This window comes from Paroedura picta, chromosome 6 (assembly GCF_049243985.1).
Source record: "Paroedura picta isolate Pp20150507F chromosome 6, Ppicta_v3.0, whole genome shotgun sequence".
Classification (NCBI taxonomy): Eukaryota; Metazoa; Chordata; class Lepidosauria; order Squamata; family Gekkonidae; genus Paroedura; species Paroedura picta.
The window spans coordinates 34,304,554-34,328,048 of record NC_135374.1 but is presented as its reverse complement, the minus strand read 5'-3'; the positions used below and the strand labels follow the sequence as shown (position 1 = coordinate 34,328,048).

Below are 23,495 nucleotides of genomic sequence, written 5' to 3'. Positions count from 1 at the left end.
AAAATCAGAAAGGGGAGAACAGTATAAGCCCCTTTGGGTCCCCATTGGGGAGAAATAAACATTTCCTTAAAAAGAAATTATGTTTTATTATATCCCATGATTGCAGTTTTCCATTGCCTTGGAAGCATGGTTCAGTAGCGTAGGGTCAGTACTCTCATTTCAGAGCTACATAGTCACATGGTTGCATGCAGTTAAAATGTGAGCAAGAGTCCATAACACAATGGCAGAACAGTTATATTCCACATTTTCCATGTTTGGTCCCCTGTATTCAGTTAAAAGGATCTCTGACCATACAGCTGGCAAGGTCCTCTTCTGGAGATTCTTCAGAGCTGCTATCAATTTATACAGCAGCCACCATGAAGCAGCTTCACAAGCACCCATCAGAAGTCTGCTATAATGTAAGCATCAATGCTTTCCAGAAAACAAGGTATAATTCTGAGAAAACAGAGAGCTGAAAGAATGCATCCAATTGATAAATGGAGTACAATGGCATTTCTGTATCAAGATCAGTGTATTGTCAGCCGAGTGCTTCACAGCAAGGGAACAAACACCAGTGAGCAGGGAAAGGTACTTAATTCTGTTTGACAAAAGCTCATTTATAGGCAATTACAAAACTTGGCAAAAGTAGTGGGAACACAGCTAATGTATTTATCTTGTATTATCTACTTTTGGCACTTGATGTTTTTTTTTTTTTTAAATCTTCAATTTCAAAACTATTCCTTTTCCCACTCTGATGTCAAGACCACAAGGCAACATGATGAAAACAAGACAAGGTGGGGCAGGAAATGCCAGCTGGGGGAAAAGTTAAAGAAGAGGAGATGGAGAAGAAGATGATGGCAAGCTTTCCTAGCTAAAACTAATCCAGGCAAAAAGTAGGGAGTGGAAAGGAAAAACTGATTCACACAGAAGAAATTTAAAACACAACTAGACGGGAAGGGGTGAAAGGAAGAACTTAACTCAGTTTTGCAACAACTTTCTCTTTGACATCAATTCCTTTGAGACATTTCATCTACACACAGCTTGCCTGTTGAGCTGAAATACATCCTCCATGTTTCTTTGAAGGGAGAGAAGCCCAGAAACTGCACAGCTTGGTCGCTTCTTTTTGAAGGAGATGAATCCTGTGGTGTTCTTATAATATCTGCTTTATTGTCCTCCTGCAGAACAGCCTATCTGCCACATAAAAATGTCCTGTAATTTTAATGGAGAATTCATGGAAAGCAATTCACAAGGTCATCTCTGGTAAATTTCCTTCGATAATATGAAAAGCTTCAGCTGCACTTTTCTACCCGCTCATTGATTTATTTGTTCAATTTCTATTCTGCTTTTCCTGGCAAGTGGACTTAGGGCACTTACAATAAATCAGAATATGGATAAGACCAATATCTTCCCCCCAGCCTCTTAAATCTCCTCTGCCAGACTGAGGTTGATTCTGCACCGGCGGCATCACTCCGGGCTGCTGCTGGTGCAGGACACCCAGTGCCCTGCTGAAATGTGTCCCCGCCCCCGCCTCAGGGGACGCAGGTGTGGTGGCATTTTTTTTAATTTGCAGGAAGATGGGAATGCATGGGAATGCAATCCCATATTCCTGGAAAATGAAACAAGAGGCCCTGGTCTGCCCTGCAGTGCCGTGAAGTGACGCAAAGCTGACCAGAACATTTTTTGCCCTCTGCTGGCCTCCACAAGGCTCTTCCCGTCCACACGGGCCTAACAAGGTTTTGGTGAATATAAAATGGAGAACCATGTACTCCACCTAGACCTCCTTAAAGGAAAGGTAGGATTTAAATAAATGTACCTTTCTTTTGATATTGGGGGGGGGGGGCTTTGTGCCTCTACAGCATGGCAGAACAAAGATTCACTGGCTGAATTTCTGCCTTAAACTTGCTGAAAGCACAGGAGCTCTCCCTGAACTGAGGGGGCAACTCTACTCAATATAGAGCAAAATTGTACCTTTTAACAATCAAAATACCTTAAGTATTATGGTGCTTATATTTTTTCTGTGAATGTACACACTGGTTTTTGGCTCAGTTTTTGGCTGCCACCCATTTTTTGACTCGGAGCAGGTTGCCCCACCTCTTCCCAGCACCACACAGAGGAGCATTTAACCCGCTGCACCACATCCACCCAGGATGTGTGCTCCCACACGAGGCAGCCGATGTGGTGAGGTTCCGCCACAGTGCAGGTTGGCATGGACCTTGTTTTTTTTTAATGTCAGGTCGTGTGATTGCATAATAACACAACCATGTTCCTAAAAATAAATGCCTTAGGTGTCTCTGTTGCACTGTGCAGCATTAGGTGAAGACCTGTCAGCCGTGATACCATAGAAAAAATAAAGTCTCAAGCTGGTGATGGCAAAGTGATTTAATGTTCAAAATATCACAACGTTCAAAACAGATACCCAGGTATATCCTATTTTCGCTTCCTTCATCAGTTAATTCTCAATATTGTAATCTGAATCTTCTTCTCTAATAATATTTGTTGGAAATAATGTTTGTTGGAAATAACTTAGTCTCTTATAGTTTCTTGGGTATATAATTCAATCCCAAACCAGTTGCATAAATTCAAATTTTTAGGGGTCTACTAATATTACCATCACTATGTGTAGTTCCTCTTATAGCAGTGACCATTGCAGGTGAAGTGGGGAGAAGCTGGGCCGGTACAGCCCAATTCTTCCCCTTCCAGACAGGTCAGGCCTGATATACACCTCGATGAGGCCCGCAGTGAAAAAGGGAATGCGGATTTATCCACATTCCCTTGTCAAGGGCTAGCTGAGGGCCTGAGTTGCGTCAGGCCTGGGACCGCCCCAGGCTGGCACCAACGTCATCTGGAAGTAGGTATTCAGCCCGATCCTAGATAAGGGGTGAGTTGGATTGAATTCCTGGAGCGGAAAAGGTCTAAGAGTAAAATAACAGATTCTCATATAATTCAAACAGCAAGAAACTAGGTTGACCTCCAATTTGTAATGGTGGTATAACTCATAGATAGCTCTTTATAACTCATAGATAGCTCTTTTTCCCACTGATTTATGAACATTCACTGGCTAATATAAGTTATATCGCCCCAGGTTTTTTTAAATATTACAAAACATGGTTCTTGGGTCACAGAAGAATGCATCAAACAAGTCTTGTAAAAATCTATTTCACCATCTAGTGGTAAAAGTGAGGCACCACAAGCAGTAAAATAGTACTACAGCACTTGAAAACAAAGCAACATTTATCCTAATAAAAATGCTTAGTCCTTAGGGAGCCACTGGAGTCCTATTTTCTGTTGGCATTACAGATTAAATGGCTGCCCATCTGGAACTACAAGGAGTTGCCCATATTTGTCTGTATGAATTCTATATGAATTTCTTTTGCTTATGTTTGTGCTTTCGTGTACATTCATGCACTCAACATAGGAAAGTGATGCCGTAGGTTGGGTGGTGTGCAAATACACAACGAACAAGTGAAGAGAAAAAAACCCTGAAAGTCAAGTAGAAGAGAAGCATATCAGGACATGAGTGTGATCACTGGTACTAGGGTAAATATGAAAGGCAGAAGAATGTAGGCAAATAGTGTGTGTAGAGATGGAGACAACAACCCATGATCAGTGGAGGGCTCATGACATCTATAATGTTTCATGCATGGTCTTCGTGTACTAAAAGGGAGTAAATCTTCAGGAAGAGTTGTTGAAATGATTTGTTCCAGTATTAGTCTGACTAAAAATTTTATCCCATAATCCCTGTGTAATACAACACCCTTAACATAGCGGTCCGCAACCTTTTTCCTGTTGTGGACCATTGCCAAGGGCTGGGGGGTGAGGGTGACTTGGGGCCCGCACATGCGTGGACCTGCCGCGCATGCGCGCTTGTGCCCAGTCAGGCTGCAAACGCGCACGCACAGCAGTTTTGCGCATACGCGGACCTGCTGCACCTGCGCGTTTGTGTCGCCAGCATGCCGGCAGCCATGCTTCCCTCTCCCCCCCTTCCCACAGCAAAAAGCTTGCCAGGCTGCAAGCTAATTGGCTGCTTTGGCGGTTGATTTGCTCACAGCCTGGCAAGCTTCTCACTGTGGGGGACGGGGAGAGGGAGTCACGGACCGGTGGTTGGGGAACACTGCCTTAACATATATTTGTAAGTATGTCATATGCATTACATCTTCCCCCATATGTTAGGATTTTTAATGCTTCAAGCCTCACTTTTTTAGGTCACTCTTAAGAACTTCTTGTAGATAGACAAGGCCTTATTTTTCTTCTTAAACTTTCTCCCGCAGGACGATCACCACCCTTTTGGCCCCAGTTTCCACCTACAAAACAACTGAGTATCAGTGGGCAAAGGCTGCAATTGTTGGGAGGTCTCCTGCCATTGGGCAGATGGGAACTCTAGTATCATAGTTTGAGCTTCCCAAAATGATATCAAGGTCTCAGAAAGACCACAAGTAATACTGCTTATATTTTGCAATGCAACAAGAATAATCCCTTTGTTTTTATATTGGTAGAGCCTAACAAGTTTTTACAGCCAGCCAGTGAGTATATAGCATAAGGTAATCTATGGAGGTTCCATCCTAAAGACAAGCCCTGACTCCTCCTCATCTGCAGTAAATAATGGAAACAGTGATTTTTGATAAGTCCTAGAAAATGGTTGGTCAACCTCATAGTAATGATTTGGTTCTGTAATCACAGCATATAAATTATCTATCTATATTTATATAATATATAGATATAGTATATAAATTATACAAATATAAATAATCCTTAGGATCTTTTATATTATCTGGATAAATTATCTCAGGATCACAGGGAAGTAGCAGCTAACTATGTAAAGTAACCCTTTCTTTTCAGCTATGGACTGAGGGTTTTTTAATTCCTTCAAGACCCAAAGTGCTTTGAGTGGCCACATGACCTCTGAGCTTTGCAACTGAACATGGTAATTCCTGCAGAACAGTGAGTGCAGGCTGCAAGCACAGACAGGGGGCCCAGCCATTCAAGAGTCCTCGAGTACATTATGAGGGATTGGAATAGAGTAGGTTATACCTGCCAGTATTTGGGTCTATTGTAGAGTCAGGGACCTTGCTGATATGAACATGTTACATGTCAGTTATGGTATACAAAGGCTTGGGGTTGCAGGTTCTGTTTGGATGGCACTGTGAGGGTACATGGGAATACCCATATACCTACTGTGATTAGACTTTCCCATAAAGTACAACATCAGCGTTAATTTCCCTATACCAGTTATAATACAGAAACTGCAGATGCTCTATATATGCAAGCCCCAGTCACACAAGATTTTGGTTTGTTTATGGACTGAGTTAGGAAAACAATTTAGTCTCGGTGTCAGCCGGAAGGTGTTGGAAATTGGACTCTGAGTGCACTTGCCCTGGTGGGGCAGCACAATTCTGCTGCTTCAGACTAACACTGCTACCACCTGGTTTAATTTTTGTTTTGTCCATTAGTCCTTCCTTTCCTGAGTAACAGGCAAGCATTTAGCAAAAAGGTGTTATGTATAGGATGCCTCTGTTCCATCTACAGAAGATCCTGGGTTATGTTAAATTTTGGGCTCATGCTGGCTCTGTCAGAGGAGGAATACATAATAAATACAATATCCTCAGTATTTTTTACATTACGTGGATAATATTAATAGAACAATATTAATCATTTGTAGTTAAACATCACAGCCTTTCTTTGTATTGCATGACCTCTCTCTTCCATCATTGTACAGACTTTTGGGCTTTACAAATTCAATCCCTGACAGGCTATAATGACTGGCAAGGTACTTCCACAACACGCAGCAAGCTGAACTTTTGGTCTTCAGAAAACTGGATTATCTGAATAAGGGGTATCTTTTACCTCTCTCCTAGTAGACATTGGATATGAATTCTGCCTCATAAGGGCCCACTCTTCTGCACGGGAAAGATAAGATGCAAGGTTGCTGACATCTGTATGAAGTGAAGCAGCCTCTCAGACTACGGAAGATGGAATTTGCAGTATTAGTTAGGGAGAAATCTATCAGTGACAACTGCACTATGTTTATTAATACTGCAACGATGGAAACGTTTAATAAAATACTAACTTGCCTCCCATAGCCTGCTATTCAAACAAATGCAAGAATTGTTAACATTTTGCTAACTGGGAAGTGCTAAATAAATATATATATATATATCAGAACTGAACCTCAACTATTGTAAACAAGTGTATACTTAGTATAGTGCATTCTGGACAACTCAGATGCAGGCTACAGCCCCCCTCTCCAATCAGCAATGATAAATAATAGTTCAGATATATCCAAAATAATACTACAGCACCAGTGACCACATTTGATTATGAATTCCTCTCAGGAGACTATAGTATGATTCTGGAGGACACACAAAAGATAAGAAAGCGTCCAACTGATTTTTCACAATGATCTCTTCTGGGTGCAATTTGTGTGGCAAGTAGTGTGCCAGTGACATCTCCCAAGCGTCCACAAAGTACACTCCAATTCCTGAGAACATCTTCCTCATGACTGTATCCAGCTGGTATGAATACCAGTCACTATTGAAAAGGCTAACCTCTGGGCCAAGCTCCTGAACGTTGGCTGTCCTGAGGATTACCAGAGTTTGGGGGCTCCGATCCAACAGCTGAACAACAGACCTACGAATGTTTCTCAGTCTCCTGATGTACACTTCTACAGGGAAAGTGCTGAAATGAGACCAGATAGTTATGGCAATCACAGTGTTCTTCCCACCTACGATGCGATCCAGTTCATTGGCGATGTAGTGTAATTCATGGCTAAAAACAGTAGTAAAGCGAATGGGTGGCCCGTGACAACGGAATTTGAGCAAGATGTTGTGCTTTACATCCACAGACATGAAAGGACCAACATTTTTAGGGCTGCCCAGGTTCAGTTCCACAAGATCTGAAATGAGAAGAATTAGGGTATCATTGCCTGCAATTTGTCACCATCTAATGTTTAGCATTACATCTTCTGAGAAATGATAATATTGTGTTTATTACCCACCTCTCTCTGGCAACTCAGGGTGTGTTACAGAAGGTATACTTGTAGAATTTACTTCATGGGCATCAGCTGTAACCCATTTGAGAGATATGACCAACTAGACTATTACACCTGTCTTCACTAACCTTCTCTAGTCACAACTCTGCTCCTAAAATCATTCACCCCTCTTGCCATTCAGACCAGGAGAACTCCTTCATCAACATCCAACCCCGGCATCCCATATGTTTCCACATCTTTAATCAACTTCTGGTCCCTACTTCAAAGCTGTCTGGGCATTCCATTCTCAAGTACCTTCTTCCTTTCTGCCCGGTGTGCTTGGAACATCTCCATTCTTCCTAGTCTCCCCTCAAAAACAACCTCTACCATTTATCTTTGTTTATGGTCTCCCTCAATATCAAAATGTAAAGGACAAGGAGGGGCAATATACTTGTTGGAAGCAACCACTCCTCTGAGTGAATTTGCTCCAAGATAAAAAGGTATTTTTTAAAGCAGTCTTAATAGTAAAATACAGCATTCTAAAATGATATTTTTTAATGTTTAATTATTCTAGCTCATTCAAATTTCCAAAAATATAAGCTCATGTCAACCAAAATAGATAACCAAAATTCTATCGTATTACCCTAAAGTATCTGTTTCTAGACAAATGGCAATTAACATTAAAAGAAAAATGGATTCAGCACATTATTAATTTTCAGATTTAAAAAAAACTGCTTTTTATGTTTTGGAAGAAAGATTCACCTTTGGTTTCTTGTCTTAGAAAGGCTCAGTGTGAAAATGAGAGGTTCACTTGAGAGAGTTTTTGTTCTATCAGTTTTTTAACAAGCAAAGCCAAAGCATAAAAAAAAGTAACCTGGAAGAAATGACGTTAGATATTCAAACCACTGCCTGAGTGTAGAGTCTCCAAACAAGTGGATAACTTTTCCCTGTAAACATTCAGTGATATCTGAAGAGGTGTTAAAATGCTGAAACCACTGGGCTCTTGGCCTCCATTCATCTTGATAATAATAACCAGACGGAAACACATCAGGGCTCTGTGATCTTTCCAGATTGTCCATCTCTGCAACGAAATAATTCAAAACATTTAATTAGAAAAGTAAAGGCTATGCTTTATAAACAAGCTAGAGAACACATCATCCTCAATCTTCCTACAACAGAGCTGGCTTGGTGGGTGTTAACACACTTTCAATTGCTCTAGAAAAGGAGTGAGAGGTGGTAGAAGAAACATTTCTCTCTTATGCTTGGCTCCCCCAAAGTAAATCTGGAGCCAAATAGGAAGCAGGCCTCATTCTCACAGGAGCATGTGCATTCATGCACACATGCACAGATTAATGGTATTTATTTGTCATCTGGCATGTGTGTAATCCTAAAATTGTCTGGCTGCCAGGCAAGAGACATTCAGAAGGGGTTTGCCATTGCCTGCCTCCGTGTCATGACCCTGGCATAGAGGCAGAAGCTGTGAATCAGGAAGTTCCCAGTTCAAATCTCGCTTCAGTCATGATCCCCATAAGCAAGGAACTAGTCTCTCAATCCCCTTAGTCCCTGCCTTGCAACGAGGATAATAAATACTGGCATATCTTACAGGGCTGTTGTAAAGATGACTGAGTTTATGTATGTGAAACCATTTACACCACTATAGCACCACCAAGTGTTGCTATGTGTGTAAAGTGCCATTAAGTTGCTGCTGACTGACAGCGGCCACAGCAAGGGGCTTTCAAGGCAAGTGAGGGGTGATTTGCTAGTGTCTTCCTTGGTGATCAACCTTCCAAGTACCCACCCTGCTTAGCTTCCAAGATCTGCTGAGACTGGACGATACCTTCTACCATATGTTGTTAAGTGATGTTAAATCGCTTCCATGACAGCTAATCAGCAGCACCTCCCTGCACTAATCAAGTTGTCACCTGACAGCTGCACTCATGAAATCAGCAGGCATGTGAGTTTGCTTTAAGCTTCTATGGATTAGAGGAACCCTGCAAACAAGGCCTTAGTGGTTTGCAACAAATCTTGCAAATGCTTACTTTACCTGCATGCCCCAAAGGTCTTACAATCACCCTATCAGGACCACTTGAAAATATTGGCACTTTGATATTCACATCACTATAAGAGGAAAAAAGATAATAAAAATGAGACACAATTCATTGAAAAATTCACACCTGTCTAGGTCAAAGGCTCAGTGTTCCTCAGAGCCTCATGGTTTCAAGCATGAGGGCTGAGGAAGATTGGGGAGAACAGAGTGGAAATAAGAAGGGAGGTCTACATGCTGCTTTGTAGCTTGCACCCCCATTTGGAAGTCTGAGACACCTACAAGGACTTGGAACATAGGATCCCAAGGGTCTCTACACAGACTTGTACCATCATGCTTCACCACAATCAATGACAGTGTACTTAATTATCACTTGCGCACCACTTCTAACGGCTATGAATAGAGTGTATATATGTAACTGGAGCAACAACGGAAACCAAAAGCTGCCCCCGGGGACTGAAGTTTGACTTTGAATTGCACTCTGTCATACCAACTGGGCAAACTAGAAGCAGAGCTGACATAAGAATACTTTTACTCTTGCCTCTTGGTCCCTGTTTCTATTGGCAAATTCATCTGCAATGTTGTTGATGCAATACCTTTCACCTTTCATGCACATCCTTTTCAAAGGAATTAAATTAACACATTTCTCTGATCAGTACAGGAATGAGCAATTAAGATACGGCGTGGAAGAACACTCACCTTTGGAAAAGGAGGCTCTCTTCTGAGGTTAAAAGGCCCTTCTGATATCCCCCTTTGTAATGGCTGGTCCTGGTGGCACAGGAGAGTTTTCTTGGCTTGTAGCAAAACCATGGCTCACCAGTGTAGAGATCTGTAAAGTTGCAGACTGGCATGTCTCCATACAAACACACATTGCACACAGTGGTTTCTGATACCCTCCCTGATTTGAATAGGCTTTTAAAATATACCCTGTCCGGTCTTTCTTCTCGTAAACGGTCAAGGACTTGGATCCCTTCACTAGGATGCACCAAAGATACTGATACTGTGACCTCCCCTGGCCAAAGTAAAGTGAAAAAAATTCTGTATGATCCATTCTGGTAATCTACAACTCTTCCAATGGCTCCAGCTTTCAGGTGAGCAGAGTGGATTCTTGTCTGAAGGTAGTCTCCACCATACTGCTTGGGTTTCCCTTCATAGTCTTTTACATAGACCAACACCTCCAGCTGATCACCAACCTTGAAATATGTATAAGGATTCAGTATAACAAAGTTGCTGTGAGAAGGGTCAGTGGTCCTCACAAATGGGATTTTGTTCTTTGGGGGTTTGGGCCACTGGATAGCAGCAAATAAGGATTCTTCTTCTCTTTGTTCTCTCTTGGACAACACTTGTTGCTCATAGCCACAGTATAGCTTTCTGGGTATTTTAGTTGTCTGTGCAGAAGACTGCTGGTCATCACCTTCTGTCAACCATTTTAAACCTGTGTCATGATCCAGATTCTGAAAAAAAGAGGAAGCTATTTGAAACAGGTCAATATTACATCCCAGAGCCATGAATGCAATCTCAAAGAACATTGCTCCAATCAGATAGATTCAAGCGGGTAGCCGTGCTGATCTGAAGCAGCAGAACAAATTTAGAGTCCAGTGGCACCTTTAAGACCAGCAAAGTATTATTCAAGGTATGAGTTTTTGTGAGCATGCGCACTTCCTCAGATACAATGTCATGAAATGGAAGTCATCAACTCATACTTATAGGCAAGTGTGAGGGTAAATTAACATACAGCACAAAAAACAGCAATTGAGATTTGTTTGTATTCACTTGAAATAGAATTGCACAGCAAACATCTTGGGTTCACTAAATATGTCTACATTAAGAGAATAATTTCTGACAGCAGTAGGTAAGACCTTGCCCTTCTGCCCCCTGCTTGTCCTCTCAAGCATGGAAGCATCTGGGGGGTACCATTATTCTTTGAAGTTGAGCATTCGGCTATTTCTGTTTTCAAACCAGAGAAAAGCATATATATACCATCCTAAACTACATAGTCATAGTTATATACAATCTACTTCTTCAAATCAGTTATTCCACTCACGAGATAAAATATAGAGGACATTTGGCCTTTCTGAGGGATCGTTAAGGGATTTCTGAGGGATTGCTAACCTAAAAGTGTAAACAGATCGTAACAGTCATAATGATCAACATTAAAATGTGATTTGGAAACACTGAACTGTAACTGCAGCAGGAGACCATGAGCTTGAATAACTTGTTTACAGGGTTGCCTGACAGAGATGGATCTACATTGCAGGGAGGCCTCCCGCGTTCAGCCAAAGACCTGGAAGAAGAGCTCCATGTGCCACATCACACTGCCTGCTCACACGTACCCCAAGATATTGTTCATACACACTGCTATTCAGAAGTGTATCTCCCATCCAGTAGGCAAGTTTCTCATGTTTGCAATCCAGATGTAGATCTCTGCACTTATCCTTATTGAATTGCATCTTGTTGTCATTTACCTACTTTTCCAGCATGTTCAGATCTCACTGAACTCTATCCCTGTCTTTTGGGATGTCCACTGCTCCTCCCAAATTAGAATCCCAATTTAATAAGACGTCCCTCCACCCCCTCATCCAAATAATTGATAAAAACACTGAAAAGTACTGGATCCAGTAGTGAACCAATGGCACTCCATTGCTCACCTCCCTCTAATCTGATGAAACGCCCCTGGCAACTACACTTTGGATACTGCTTTCTAACTAGTTTCCTAACCACCTATCCATCTGAAAATCCAATCTGCAGCCTTCCAGCTTACCCATCAGAATAAGGTGACCAGATTTTAACATTGGTAAAGCGGGACACCATTGACCGGGGGGGGGGGTCCTTGATTAAAAATTTGGTCTATATGGAGCAACAAAAAGTTTCATAGAACGCATAGAACGCAAAAGTAGTATTGTAATATGTATTTTTAAATTTTAACATAAGTACAGTTTGCCAGGTACCACCAGATGTCCCTCCAAAATTGGGACAATCTGGTCACCTTATATCAGAACATTATGGGGAGCCTTGTCAAAATCCTTATTGAAATCCAGGTAACATCAACTGAATTTCCACTATCAAGTAAGCCCATCACTCGGTCAAAGGAAACCAGTTTGGTCTGGCAGGGCCTTTTGGAGACAAATCTGTGTTGACTTCCATGGATCTGAGGGGAAATAGATTGGCCACATGGTAATGAAGCTTGAGAAAATCCTATGAAAGTCAAACAATATGAAAGAGTGCAGATTGTAACATAGTTTATTCTGACTCAAGAGCCTTTACAATAATACTTCAAGTATGTTCAGACTAGTAAATCCTTCCAAAATAAGCTTTGAATAGCGACCGATTCCTTTCTTCAGAAAACATTTCATTTATGTGACTAACAAAAACAAATAACAAGATCTGAACAACAGTTAACACAGACCTACATCTGTTTACAATTAAACATGGAAGCAACATAAAAAAAAAAAACACTTACCATGCCAGAAGAGTTGAACTAGAGATACTGCTTCTCTTCCCTTTAGGCATTAATTCCCTGCTGTGCAGCTCTGTTAAACGCTAATCAACAGCTGGAGACATTTGTGAAGGGCATGAGCAATATTGCTAGATATTTTCGTAAATGATTTTTAATTTTAATAGCTTGTATAGATTACAAGAGTATAAAAGATAGATAACAAGATAGGAATGAGGCTTTGACAACTGAAAATGTATTTTGATTCTTTAATTAAAAGTTTGTATTTGTCTGTTTTTTCATATGAGTTAATCATATGAAAAAGAGACATAGATAAGTTTTTACTTCAGAAAGAAACATAATACATTTTCAATTTCAATACTTGAAATATTTCTGTAAAGACTCTTGGTCAGAATAACTAAGTTACAATCAACATTCTTTCCTATTGTTTGCCTCTCATGGGATTTTCTCAGACTTCTCTAAAATCTGCTCCATTATTTTCCCTGCAACTGAGGTCAGACTCACTGGCCTGTAGTTTCTCTCTTCCCTTTTTTTGGAGTGTGGGATAATGTTTGTTCTCCAATAGCTCCGGGAGGTGATGGACAAAGGTTCTGCAAACTCTCCAGAAAGTACTTTGAGCATTCTCGAGTAGGGTTGAGCTCCAGCGAGCACCAAAGCTTGAGGCAGCCAGCACAGCAGCGCAGAAAGGAGGGGCGAAGGCACGCCAGCACCATCCCTCCCCTCTGTGCTGCTGGCTGCCTCGGGCTTCGGTGCTCGCTGAAGCAGCCAGAGCACACAACCGTACTCTCGAGTGCACACCATTCAGCACAGGTATTATAGTGCCCTTTCACAGCCAATCTTAGCTCACTCACAGCTTTGGCCTCTCTGATGGCTGACTTACAGTGCCTAGTAACCCACAGATACTCTTCTTTAGAGGTCTAACCTTCCCTCCATGTCTTTTTCCTTCCTTAGCTCCCCCTGGGGTTCATCCAGATAGGCTTCTTGGATCCCCTACCATGTTTCCATTTTGCTGGAATAGACATGGCTTGAGCTTGTAACAGCTCTGGTTAAGGAGAATCCATCCATCACTTGCTACTTTCTCTTCCAGTATTCCATGGTGTAGTGGTTAGGAGTGCGGACTTCTAATCTGGCATGCCAGGTTCGATTCTGTGCTCCCCCACATGCAACCAGCTGGGTGACCTTGGGCTCGCCACGGCACTGATAAAACTGTTCTGACTGGGTCATGATATCAGGGCTCCCTCAGCCTCACCCACCCCACAGGGTCTCTGTTGTGGGGAGAGGAATGGGAAGGCGACTGTAAGCCGCTTTGAGCCTTCTTCGGGTAGGGAAAAGCGGCATATAAGAACCAACTCTTCTTCTTCTTCTTTCATCATATCTCTTGTCCAGGGGATGATTCTCATCATATCTCTTTAAGCCAGATGGAAGATGGTTGGGGTAGGTTGTGAGGGTGAGAGGGTTTTCTTTAACTGTAGGATGTTTTAAATCTTGATTATTAATGTTTTAATTATGTTGTAAGCCACCCCAAGCCCACTTGCAGAGTGGGGCAGTTTATAAATCTAATAATACTGGCGATGATGATAGAATTTATAGTGCCTAACTCCATGACAGGCCTGGAAGACCCACAAAAAGTATGTCATCCATTTAGGAGCTTCAGGAAGCATTCTCCCTTCACCCCACACACTGGAAGGGATACTTTTTCCTAAGATGATGTCTGCTGCCTGTAGTTTTATAAATGCTATCAAAATTAGCCTCAATTATAACACTGGCTTTTTAGCTGACCAAATTCTGTTAATGAACTAAATGCTACAGCCCTAATTAACAGAACAATTAGCTGAGCAACTTAATCAACTGTGAAATAACAGACAGAAGTAACTTGAAGAGCAAAGCTGATCACCTCTAGAAACAGACTGCTAAGTACAAGGACAACTATTATGTAAGGTAGTCCTCTAGCAACCAGCAACCTAATTCTCAAAATGTCCCTTGAAAGGTTTATGACTGGAACAACCAAAGCAGAATCTGACATTTTCTTTACGAGAGAGAGAGAGAGAGAGAGAGAGAGAGAGGCAGGCAGGCAGGCAGGCAGGCAGGCAGGCAGGCAGGCAGGCAGGCAGGCAGGCAGGCAGGCAGGCAGGCAAGCACACAGCAAAAGGATGGCGCTGTTGTCTTAACACAGTAAGATATGGCTGATGGCATTTAGAGGAAGCTTCATAAATTTATCCTGCCAGCCAAATAATAAGCCTTTATCCTCTTATTTTTCTTAATATTGATGCTGTCTGTGTTCAGCTTGTCAAACGGATAGGTTTCAACAGATACACATTTGCCAATATAGTGCAACTTTTCTGCAGTTTTTCAAAACATGCTAATTTTTTTCATCCCATAAAGAAAAGCATTGGGCAATTATTACAGATTGATTTCCTCAATAGATAAACAGCAACTTATCACAGCCTTCTGCAGAGATCACATATACACATATGATTTCTGCAGAAGTAGAGGGGGACATACTGGTATCTGAAGAATGCCTGGTTAAGTACTTATTGGCTTTCAAGTGCTTTGATCTAATGCTGAAAGGCATTTTTGAAAGAATATCAAGCCAGGAAAATATGAAACAATTCATAAATAAAACAAATGACTTAAATGATTTTTTTTCTTCTGTCAACCTTTAAAATATATGTGTATATATCTATATCTATATCTATATAGATAGATAGATATATAGATATAGATATAGATAGATATAGATAGATAGATATATAGATATATTCAATCTTTCCAAGTACTAATCACTTCATTACTTAATGTTTCTTCTAAGCTGCCCACAACTAATGAGAGACAACGAAGAAATTATTCTCTATTTACACATCTTGCTCTTTGACTGCCTCTCCTTTGCTACATCAGTGGCATCAGAAAACATGGAGACATGTTTCTTTCTACCCTTTCCTTGTTATAATGACGAAGAAGATAGCCTACAGCTTATAGACACAGTAAGAGGTGAGCCAATTAAAATAAAATGTACAAATTGATGAGCCAATTAAGATAAAATGTACAAACTTAGTAATACTGGATGTGACACTACACTGTATGCAGCACATTAGTCAGACATAAAACTTAATAAGAAACAAAACTTTTTGCCACTTTGACCCATACATGCCAAGAGTACGTCAATCAGATACAATGCAGGACTGTTGATGGATAGCCATCTATACTTCCAAACGTGCTGACCAGTTGCCTGTAAGTGGAGGCGGATGGGCTCATGTGGAGTTGACTGAAGCGTAATCCAACTAAGATGGAGGTCCTCTGGCTGGGTTGGAGTGACCCAGGTGAGACACTACAATTTCCAGCTCTTGACGGGGTCCAGCTAACAACTTCAACCACTGTTAGAAGCCTGAGTGTGATCTTGGATTCCTCCTTATCATTGGAAGTCCAGGTCACAAATGCTGCCAATTTTTTTTTTTTTTAACCATTTCTGCCAGACTCATTTTACACACTGGCAAAGCCAGTAATAAGAAGCTGCATCTGCAGTATGGACTTAACAGTATATGACAATAGGAATACACAGCTGCAAATATCCCAAAAATAAAATTCAGTAGTGGGTTGCATGCGCTTTCGGTCTGAATTCTCTGCTATGCCAGATATGTAATTAGTATATTTAACATTTCTAAGCTCATCTCCAGTGTCACCACTTCTTGTCTGCACATTGGCCTCCTAACAAGTTCTTCATGCATATCCAGGCTGCAGCCTTCCAACATGATACAATTTGATTAGCGTAGTTGGACAGCTGTGCATGAAAGAGACAAAATGAAATTTGCTGAATATAAGAGAAGACGTTCTGGAAATTACAACAGAAGAATGTGTCACAGGCTTATTCTGTTTGTGCTTACATGAAGCATTATCAAGCAAGGCAAAACCTACAGAAGCGATGAAACTTTTGACTTTCATTCCGTGTCATGAACATTTCATACACAGAGTAGAGCTTTTCCTGACCAGCTGTTTACACCAACTCAAGCCATATTCAAAGGAGCTGCAGGGCAGTTTAAAAAGTCTCACCAGTTATGTAGCTTCAAGGCTAAACAAGACAACCTATTGTTATTTTAGCAAGTCTAGGGGGAAAGCCCACAGTGCATGTGGATATTCTTACGTACATCTCTCAATCACAACCGCTTAGTATGCTTAAAGATGATATTCAGCCAACTAATACAGGGAAAGGAAAGTACAGCACTACTTGGTGTAGTGGTTAGGAATTCGGACTTCTAATCTGGCGAACTGGGTTTAATTCTGTTATGTCAAACTCTTATAATGCCCTTGAAGGGAAGAGAGACTTGAGTAGTCTGGCACAGCAAAGGCATGCCTGAACTTTCAAGTTTCCTTCTTGTCTGTGTATTTGAGTAGCCCCAATTGGTGCTGTTGAGAAAGTGTACTGTAGGAAGTGTTGTATTTATGTCATGTCTTTTGGAAGCCTTGGTGCTTCATATGATCCACATGAACTGTTGTTCAGCAGACGTCAACAGTTGATCAAGCATGCAAGTCTAAGCGCACTTCTCTACAAGTAGGGCATTCTGAAAGTTAAAATTTTCACTCGTTGATCATAAATATGCATATGTAATCTGGGGACAAAAAAAACCACTAAACAAATAAAAGAATAAATCAACTCAGGATAAAATTTCCTGTATGTAGCCAAATGGGATCTGGCCCTGAAAGCTTGTAACAGAATAAATCTGCTATTCTTTTACAATGGAAGAACCTGTGGCTAAAACAACAGCATCACAAAGGTCTTTGTTTTGGGGGAGGAAGAGTGACATACTGTGTGAGCCTGGGGGCACAAGAGGCCATGTTTATGGCCCTGCGACAGAGCATATCAGCTGCTTATTTGGGGTTTTTTGGTTGATTGTTTGTATCAGGATCCTGTTAAAGGCACAGGAGGAAGACTGGAAAATGTAGTGTATAATATTGTTCCTTCACATTTAAAAAAGCTACGTGACTGATACAAATGTAGCTTCAGTTAGCATTATCAAAATGACAGCAAAACCAGCTACATTTCTGCCAATCAGGAAACTTTTAAAGGCACAGGACCTCTGCTTGAGAAAGAATGCCTGCAAAATGCAAATGCATGAAAGAATGTATACAAAATTCTGATGCTGGAAATAAGCCCAAAGGGCTTTCCATGGAACAACCACCCAGAAAATCCAATCAGAAGTCTGCTTTACAAAGTATTGATAATAAGGAAGAAATCACCATCAAAAAACAAAACAAAAATTGCAAGAGAACTACATGGAGGAAAACTCCATTTAAACTATTGTAAAATATATCCTACCTGTATAAAAAAACACAGCAGAGTAAAGCATACACAGGTACCCTTAAGTAATCTAGCCTATGGGCAATGTTTGTGAAAAGGAGGGATGTTGCTCAGAGACACAGTCCTGTCCTCAAGAGAGTACTGGGTAACTTACCTCTAACTGATAAAAGTTGTGGACAAAAAACAGAACAGCCAGCACTGCCAGTCCCAAGCATAAAATATGTATTTTGCAGAAACTGGGCCACATGATCTCTTCATCCCTTTCTTGCTCAGGTAAGATGCTGCCATGATGCCCATAGTCCATAGGCATCAATGTCATTGCGACTAGGTATCAGGCAAGAAATTTCAGCAGGAGTCTTCCACTGCATTGCCTCTTCCTGTTAACAGATTTAAAATTTTCTGAATTAGATCTTTAAAAACATCCCTCAACGTTGGGTCTCACTGAAAAAGGCATACTGTAAATAATATAAACAAATTAAAAACATAATGTATTATGTAGTTCCCACAGCCAGGGATTAATTATTTATCCCATTCTCTTCTGAGAATGGATTCTAACATTGTAAAATTAAAGAGATTAAAATGGATTGGCAACATTGCTGCTGAAATTGAAAACATTAGATGGTTAATATTTACATAGTTGAAAGATTTATGTTTCAAAGAAATGCATAATTCAATACACTGGACAACTTCTGCCAAATTGTTGATGAATAACAGGCTCAAGAATTTCCCCAAGAATTCCTGGGAAAAGGAGCAACGTGATTGGACCTTGAGTGTAAAAATGCTTCAAAACTGATCAGACAAGTTGCACAGAACCTTAATGCTGATGTTATCTAGGAACTATTTTAAAAAATTATTTTCAAAACAATATTTGGGAAAAACCTGAACAAGCAGCTATAGCTAAAGATACCCTGACCTTTCGGTTTTTAGTCAACAATTATTTTTAAATTTACACTGAACTGTCTACTCTGAAGCTGGCTAGAAATTGACAGAAAAATCATCTTAATTATCTTTATTGGCATTATAAATTACGTTGAAGTTTGAGTCCAGTGGCACCTTTAAGACCAACAATGTTTAATTCAAGTTTTAAACTTTTGTATGCAAGCACACTTCTTCATATATCATCATCAAATCATCATCATCATCATCATACTATATAATAAAACCCTAGGCGTACTGACCAAAGACTCACTTCTTAGAACATAAGGCAATTGGCCCAGAGTGAGGGGTATTACACCAATAGGAAAAAGGCAGTCTGAGGGATCTGTCCAGCAACTGCACTCAGGGCCAATCACAGCTCCCTGGCCATTCTCCCTCTCACACTTTGTGCCCACAAGGGTCTGACTTTCCAGGCAGGATATGGGGTAAAATCCACCCTCCTAGGCATGACCCTCCCTCCTGACACAGGCGTTGACAGAGACCCTCCTCTCCTGAACCTTGTCTCTTCCTTTCTTCCAGCAGCAGCAAGCTGCTCCAGCAACAAAGGCTGGCTCCAGCCATCCTCCTTCTCCACCTTCTCCAGGCTCACTCAGCGACCTGTAGCAAATGGCAGCCTTCACACGGAATCCTTCTTCTCCTGACATGCTTAATCATCTATTTAAAAACATACTTTTTCCCCCTTTGCCCGGCGGAACTCATCAACAACACTCGGCATAAACCATTTTTCTATTTCTTCTGTGGGAGAAGATGACTCCTAGAGATGTTCTTGCCTGTTTTCTACACATGGCTGTCTGTCACTGATCATACAATCTGGAATGACTCCAGGAGAAGCAAAGCAGAGAAACCTGTGGTGCCATCTCCCTCGCATCAACGACGACATTGCCTGAAAAAGCAGAACTCGATTATGAATATGACTTCATTGATGAGTCATTCCCTCCTCTTCCTAAACTCCTGATCCGCCCCGCCCCCCTCCCTGCCCAATGCCACCAGCCAAAGAGACTGCTTTCTATTGGTGGGACTGAAAACAAAATCCTTCCCCTGCCCTGGATGCTATGGTCAGGAGCAGATTGGCTTCCATGGAGAGCCAGCTTGGTGTAGTGTTTGGGAGAATGGACTTCTAATCTGGCAAACTGGGTTTGATTCCACGCTCCCCCACATGCAGCCAGCTGGGTGACCTTGGGCTCAACACAGCACTGACAAAGCTGTTCTGACCGAGCAGTAATATCAGGGCTCTCTCAGCCTCACCTAACTCACAGGATATCTGTTGTGGGGAGAGGAAAGGGAAGGCAAATGTATGCCACTCTGAGACTCCTTCAGGTAGAGAAAATGGTATATAAGAACCAACTCTTCTTCTCTAACTCATGCTGCACATGCAGAGTAACGAGGAAGGTGAAGCAAGAAAGGAGGAAATGGATGCTGTCCACTGCCCTGAGTCTGCTTTGGCAGAGGGGGAGCTTTAGAAATGCAAAGAAATAAAAACTAAATAAAAACATAGGGTCTGAATAGATAAAATAATTTTTTTAAATGACATTTTTTCAAGTATTACTTACCCAGGAGAAAAATCCGGAATAACATCAGGATTTCTACTGTGCCTCCGCCTTCAGATTCTTTTATAATTCCCATTTTGTAATACTTGTGTAATTTTCCTGTGGCTGCTCAAAAAGTACATTCTGTAACCATAGCTGTCCTCTCATTTATACTCCTACTTTCACTCCCCACCCCCCGTGGCAGTGCTCCAGTTTAAATTCAGGATGCTCCCCCACACTTCCTTTCCATGAATTAAACAAATGTTTTTGAGAGTCAGCCATTGATCTAGCACATTGGCCCTATTGGTTCAGAGCACACATGAAGCTGCTTTCTACTGGGATCCCTGGCCCATCAAGGTTGCCATTGCTGACTCTGACAACTGCTCTGCAGGGTCTGAGGTAGAGTCCTTTCACCTACCCCCGGGATTTTTTTTTTATGGAGCTGCCAGGGACTTTTTTACAAAAAGCAGATGTTCTACCATACAGCCCCAGCATCTTCCTTCTTCTCCTGCCTTGTTATAAAATAAGAGCAGAGGGAGAGAGATCTAAAACAGGAAACTGAGCCTTATTATTCTGCTCTATGGTAATCACCATTCTATATCTGCTGGTTATACTCTTCTAAACCAGTAGTCAATGGGTGTAAAAAGGTGTAACTCTGCGTAGGATAGCACTGTAGATCTGATTTTTTTTTACTATATATCACAGTGTCTCATGATATCCCCTGTAGGTTATGCTTTGATCTTTGGGTGGCTAGAATGCCCTGAGAAAATTACGTCTAGATACAATTTATTATTTTATGACATGTTTCTATAGCAATAATTCCTGTGTTGCTATCTGTATTATTTTCTTGCTTTGTTGTTGTGAGCTGTCTTGAGCAGGCAGAAAAGCAGCATAAATTATCAATATATATGTACCTGAATTGTGTCATAGAAGATATTTTTGATAAAGCAAGAAAATCTGAAATCTTAAAAAAAATGCAATTGGGGATTAACCCCCCCTCTCCCCCCCCCCACAAATAACACAGACTATGTGGCAGGAGTGCCTATGGAACTTTCAGTGTCTTTTGGGCAACAACAGTAGTAATTCCAGACTTTGGTTTCTGAAAAGCAGAACCATGGGTAGAAGGAGCAGGTCTGATTCTGCACTTACTTTGTTTATTCTGTTGTGGTTCAGATCGATTTGAACTTGGGTCTTCCTCTATCCTCCCACCCCCAATGAAATAGAAAAGTGTTCTGCACATGGTTAGGGAAGCTCAGAAGGGGGAGGAGCCAAGTGCAGCAGGAGCCTCTTTCTTTTCTTGAAGGGGGGAGGGAGGATTAGAGACAGCAGAAGAGGGGGTATAAATCCAAGAGGAAAATCTCTGCCAAGAGAAGATAGGGTTTCTGGAGCTTCTGCTGAGAGAAGTTAGGCTTCCCCTTTAAGGGAAGCCTTGCAACCTGGGAATGAGGAAGCCTTTGAACTGACACCCTGGCCAATCTGGGCTTTTCTACAGCGTTGGAGGCTTGAGGCGGCAAGTTAATTTGGGAAACGCAGAGAGCCGCACCTTTACTCAAGCCAATTTTTCAAATATTGAGTACTATATCCACTCTAGGATATCGCAGGGCCATTCCAGATCAATCATGCTTGTTGCAGATGAAAAATTAAAATCACCCAAAATCAAAAGGCAAATCACATTCAGTGTAGACTGCAGGGACTGAATCGACCTGGGATTGGAATAAAAGCTTCGTGCAGATTCAGCCCTGAAGTGAAGTGAAAAGATGAAATGGTCCTCAAAAAGGTCCTGCTCCCTCTCCACTTTCATTTCCTCTGATGGAGGACTCACTGCAGAAAGGTTCAGCAGCAACCACCAGAAACTCTCTATCCATAAAACATAATTTGACCCTGCAGCCACTGCATAACTCAGCCCAACGCAGGAGGTTCTGGCCAGGATGCAGCCTAGCTAGACTTTCTACAGGGGAGAGGTTGTCAGGGGTAGAGAACAAGGGAAAGCTGGAGACAGATAAAGGGCCAGGAGATGCAACTGGGTGGGAAGGAGAAAAGTAAGTGGGAAAAGAGGGGAGGCTGTAAGGGCTGGCAGAGAAGGGAAAGCGGACAAGAGGGATAAAAGGGGAAATGAGATACCTTGTGGTGTAAGTCCTTGTGGGTTCCTTACTTGTTCAACTTTAATACTAATCCTGATCATTCATCTTGTCTTGATCTATCTATATTTTATTTTATTCTGTTTTAAAAATCTGACCATAGTGCTTTCTTACCCTGGTTTTGTTGCCTTTTTTACTTATTTCCCTGGTGCTCCTGTATTTGCAGAGTGCTATTGTGGTTTATTAATTATGAAGGTTTATTCATTACGCAATATGGACATGGTCATGTTCATAAGCCACAATGCAAACCCTTTTGGTGGAGGGAAGTGTAAAATGAGTAAATTAATCTGACACGTTGTTTTCTTGTTTGAAAGAAGAAGAAAAAACCTGCACACCGTATCTATTTTAAACGTTAAATAAAAATGGTCTTGCTTTAACCCTGGGGTGGCTAACTAGAGGCTGTGGGAATCTGCAAAGGGAGCTGAGCCAACACGCCAAGACAAGCATTGTATCCATCATTTAATAACATTTTAAAAAAAAACTTTGAGGGGGAGGGAAGGGATATTGTATCTGCAGCCCCCAACGGTTTGGAAACAAGATCGGATTTCAGTGAGACGCCCACGGGATGAGGGGCAGCCACCGAAGGGAGACTGCAAACGGAGGGGTCCTCGACAGCTTCACTCCGGCCGCTCCATCCATCCTCGCCCCAGCCTCACAAAGAGGCTTGTCCACTGCGGCTGCCTCCCAAGCCCCGCCAAGAAGAGCGAGAGCCACTGCTTGGCCGAAGCGCCCCCTTTCCACCAGGGTGCCCCTCTGACATATCCAGCGTGCCTCTGAGAACACGTAGAGTGGCCGGCGGGCTCTCCCTCCTCCGCAGCCTCAAGCGAAGGGCTCGGGGGTCTGAAGGGTCTCCTGGACAGCTCGGCCACTGCAAGCCCCTCAAATGGAGAGGCCGGCTGAGATGCCTGCCTCCCCCCCGGTGCCCCTCCGCTCACCTGCTCCCCGGCAGCACCCTTCGCCTTCCCGAGGGACGAAAATCGGCCGAGGCCACCCGCTTGCCTTCCCCGCAGCCACCCCTTTCCTCGCTCTTTCGCTCGTCGGCCAGAGGCGAGTTTGCGCGGCGAGGAGGACGAGACCACTCTCGGGCGGGGGGTGAACCGGCAGACCTCTGCGGCCCCTGGCGATTGGCAGACGGCCTCGCTGCCCTCCTAGCCCCGCCCGCCG

At 42.1% G+C, this 23,495-nt stretch overlaps 2 protein-coding genes across 7 annotated transcripts in view; one reads left to right on the top strand and one right to left on the bottom strand.

The window, feature by feature from the left end:
* The window catches only part of RPL24 (ribosomal protein L24), a 354,788-nt gene that overhangs the window by 299,960 nt on the left and 31,333 nt on the right, over nt 1-23,495 (top strand). The window lies entirely within an intron of this gene.
* On the bottom strand, nt 99-23,494 carry NXPE3 (neurexophilin and PC-esterase domain family member 3). Of its 6 annotated transcripts, XM_077342116.1 has the most exons (8): nt 23,267-23,494; nt 20,218-20,319; nt 19,438-19,550; nt 17,886-18,108; nt 9,687-10,441; nt 8,988-9,061; nt 7,818-8,024; nt 2,341-6,868 (listed from the first exon to the last, which is right to left on the bottom strand). In XM_077342116.1, exons 4-8 carry the CDS (start codon nt 18,048-18,050, stop codon nt 6,267-6,269), a joined length of 1,803 nt encoding a protein of 600 aa, XP_077198231.1. In that variant the 5' UTR covers nt 18,051-18,108; nt 19,438-19,550; nt 20,218-20,319; nt 23,267-23,494; the 3' UTR covers nt 2,341-6,266. The 6 variants fall into 6 exon arrangements, 4 of the variants coding, with proteins under 4 accessions (XP_077198231.1, XP_077198230.1, XP_077198229.1 ...); XR_013231828.1 differs by lacking the exons at nt 19,438-19,550; nt 20,218-20,319 and adding an exon at nt 99-1,188 and having other exon boundaries at nt 5,821-6,868; XR_013231827.1 differs by lacking the exons at nt 19,438-19,550; nt 20,218-20,319 and having other exon boundaries at nt 2,341-3,458; nt 5,821-6,868.

Excerpts from the sequence above, each read along its gene's own strand:
- NXPE3 (XM_077342116.1), bottom strand. The coding sequence starts at position 18,050 with ATGACATTGATGCCTATGGACTATGGGCATCATGGCAGCATCTTACCT. Across the intron at positions 9,062-9,686 it reads GAGAGCCTCCTTTTCCAAAG|TGATGTGAATATCAAAGTGC; the intron begins GTGAGTGTTCTT and ends TTCCTCTTATAG. Across the intron at positions 6,869-7,817 it reads TCTAACGTCATTTCTTCCAG|ATCTTGTGGAACTGAACCTG; the intron begins GTTACTTTTTTT and ends TTCTCATTTCAG.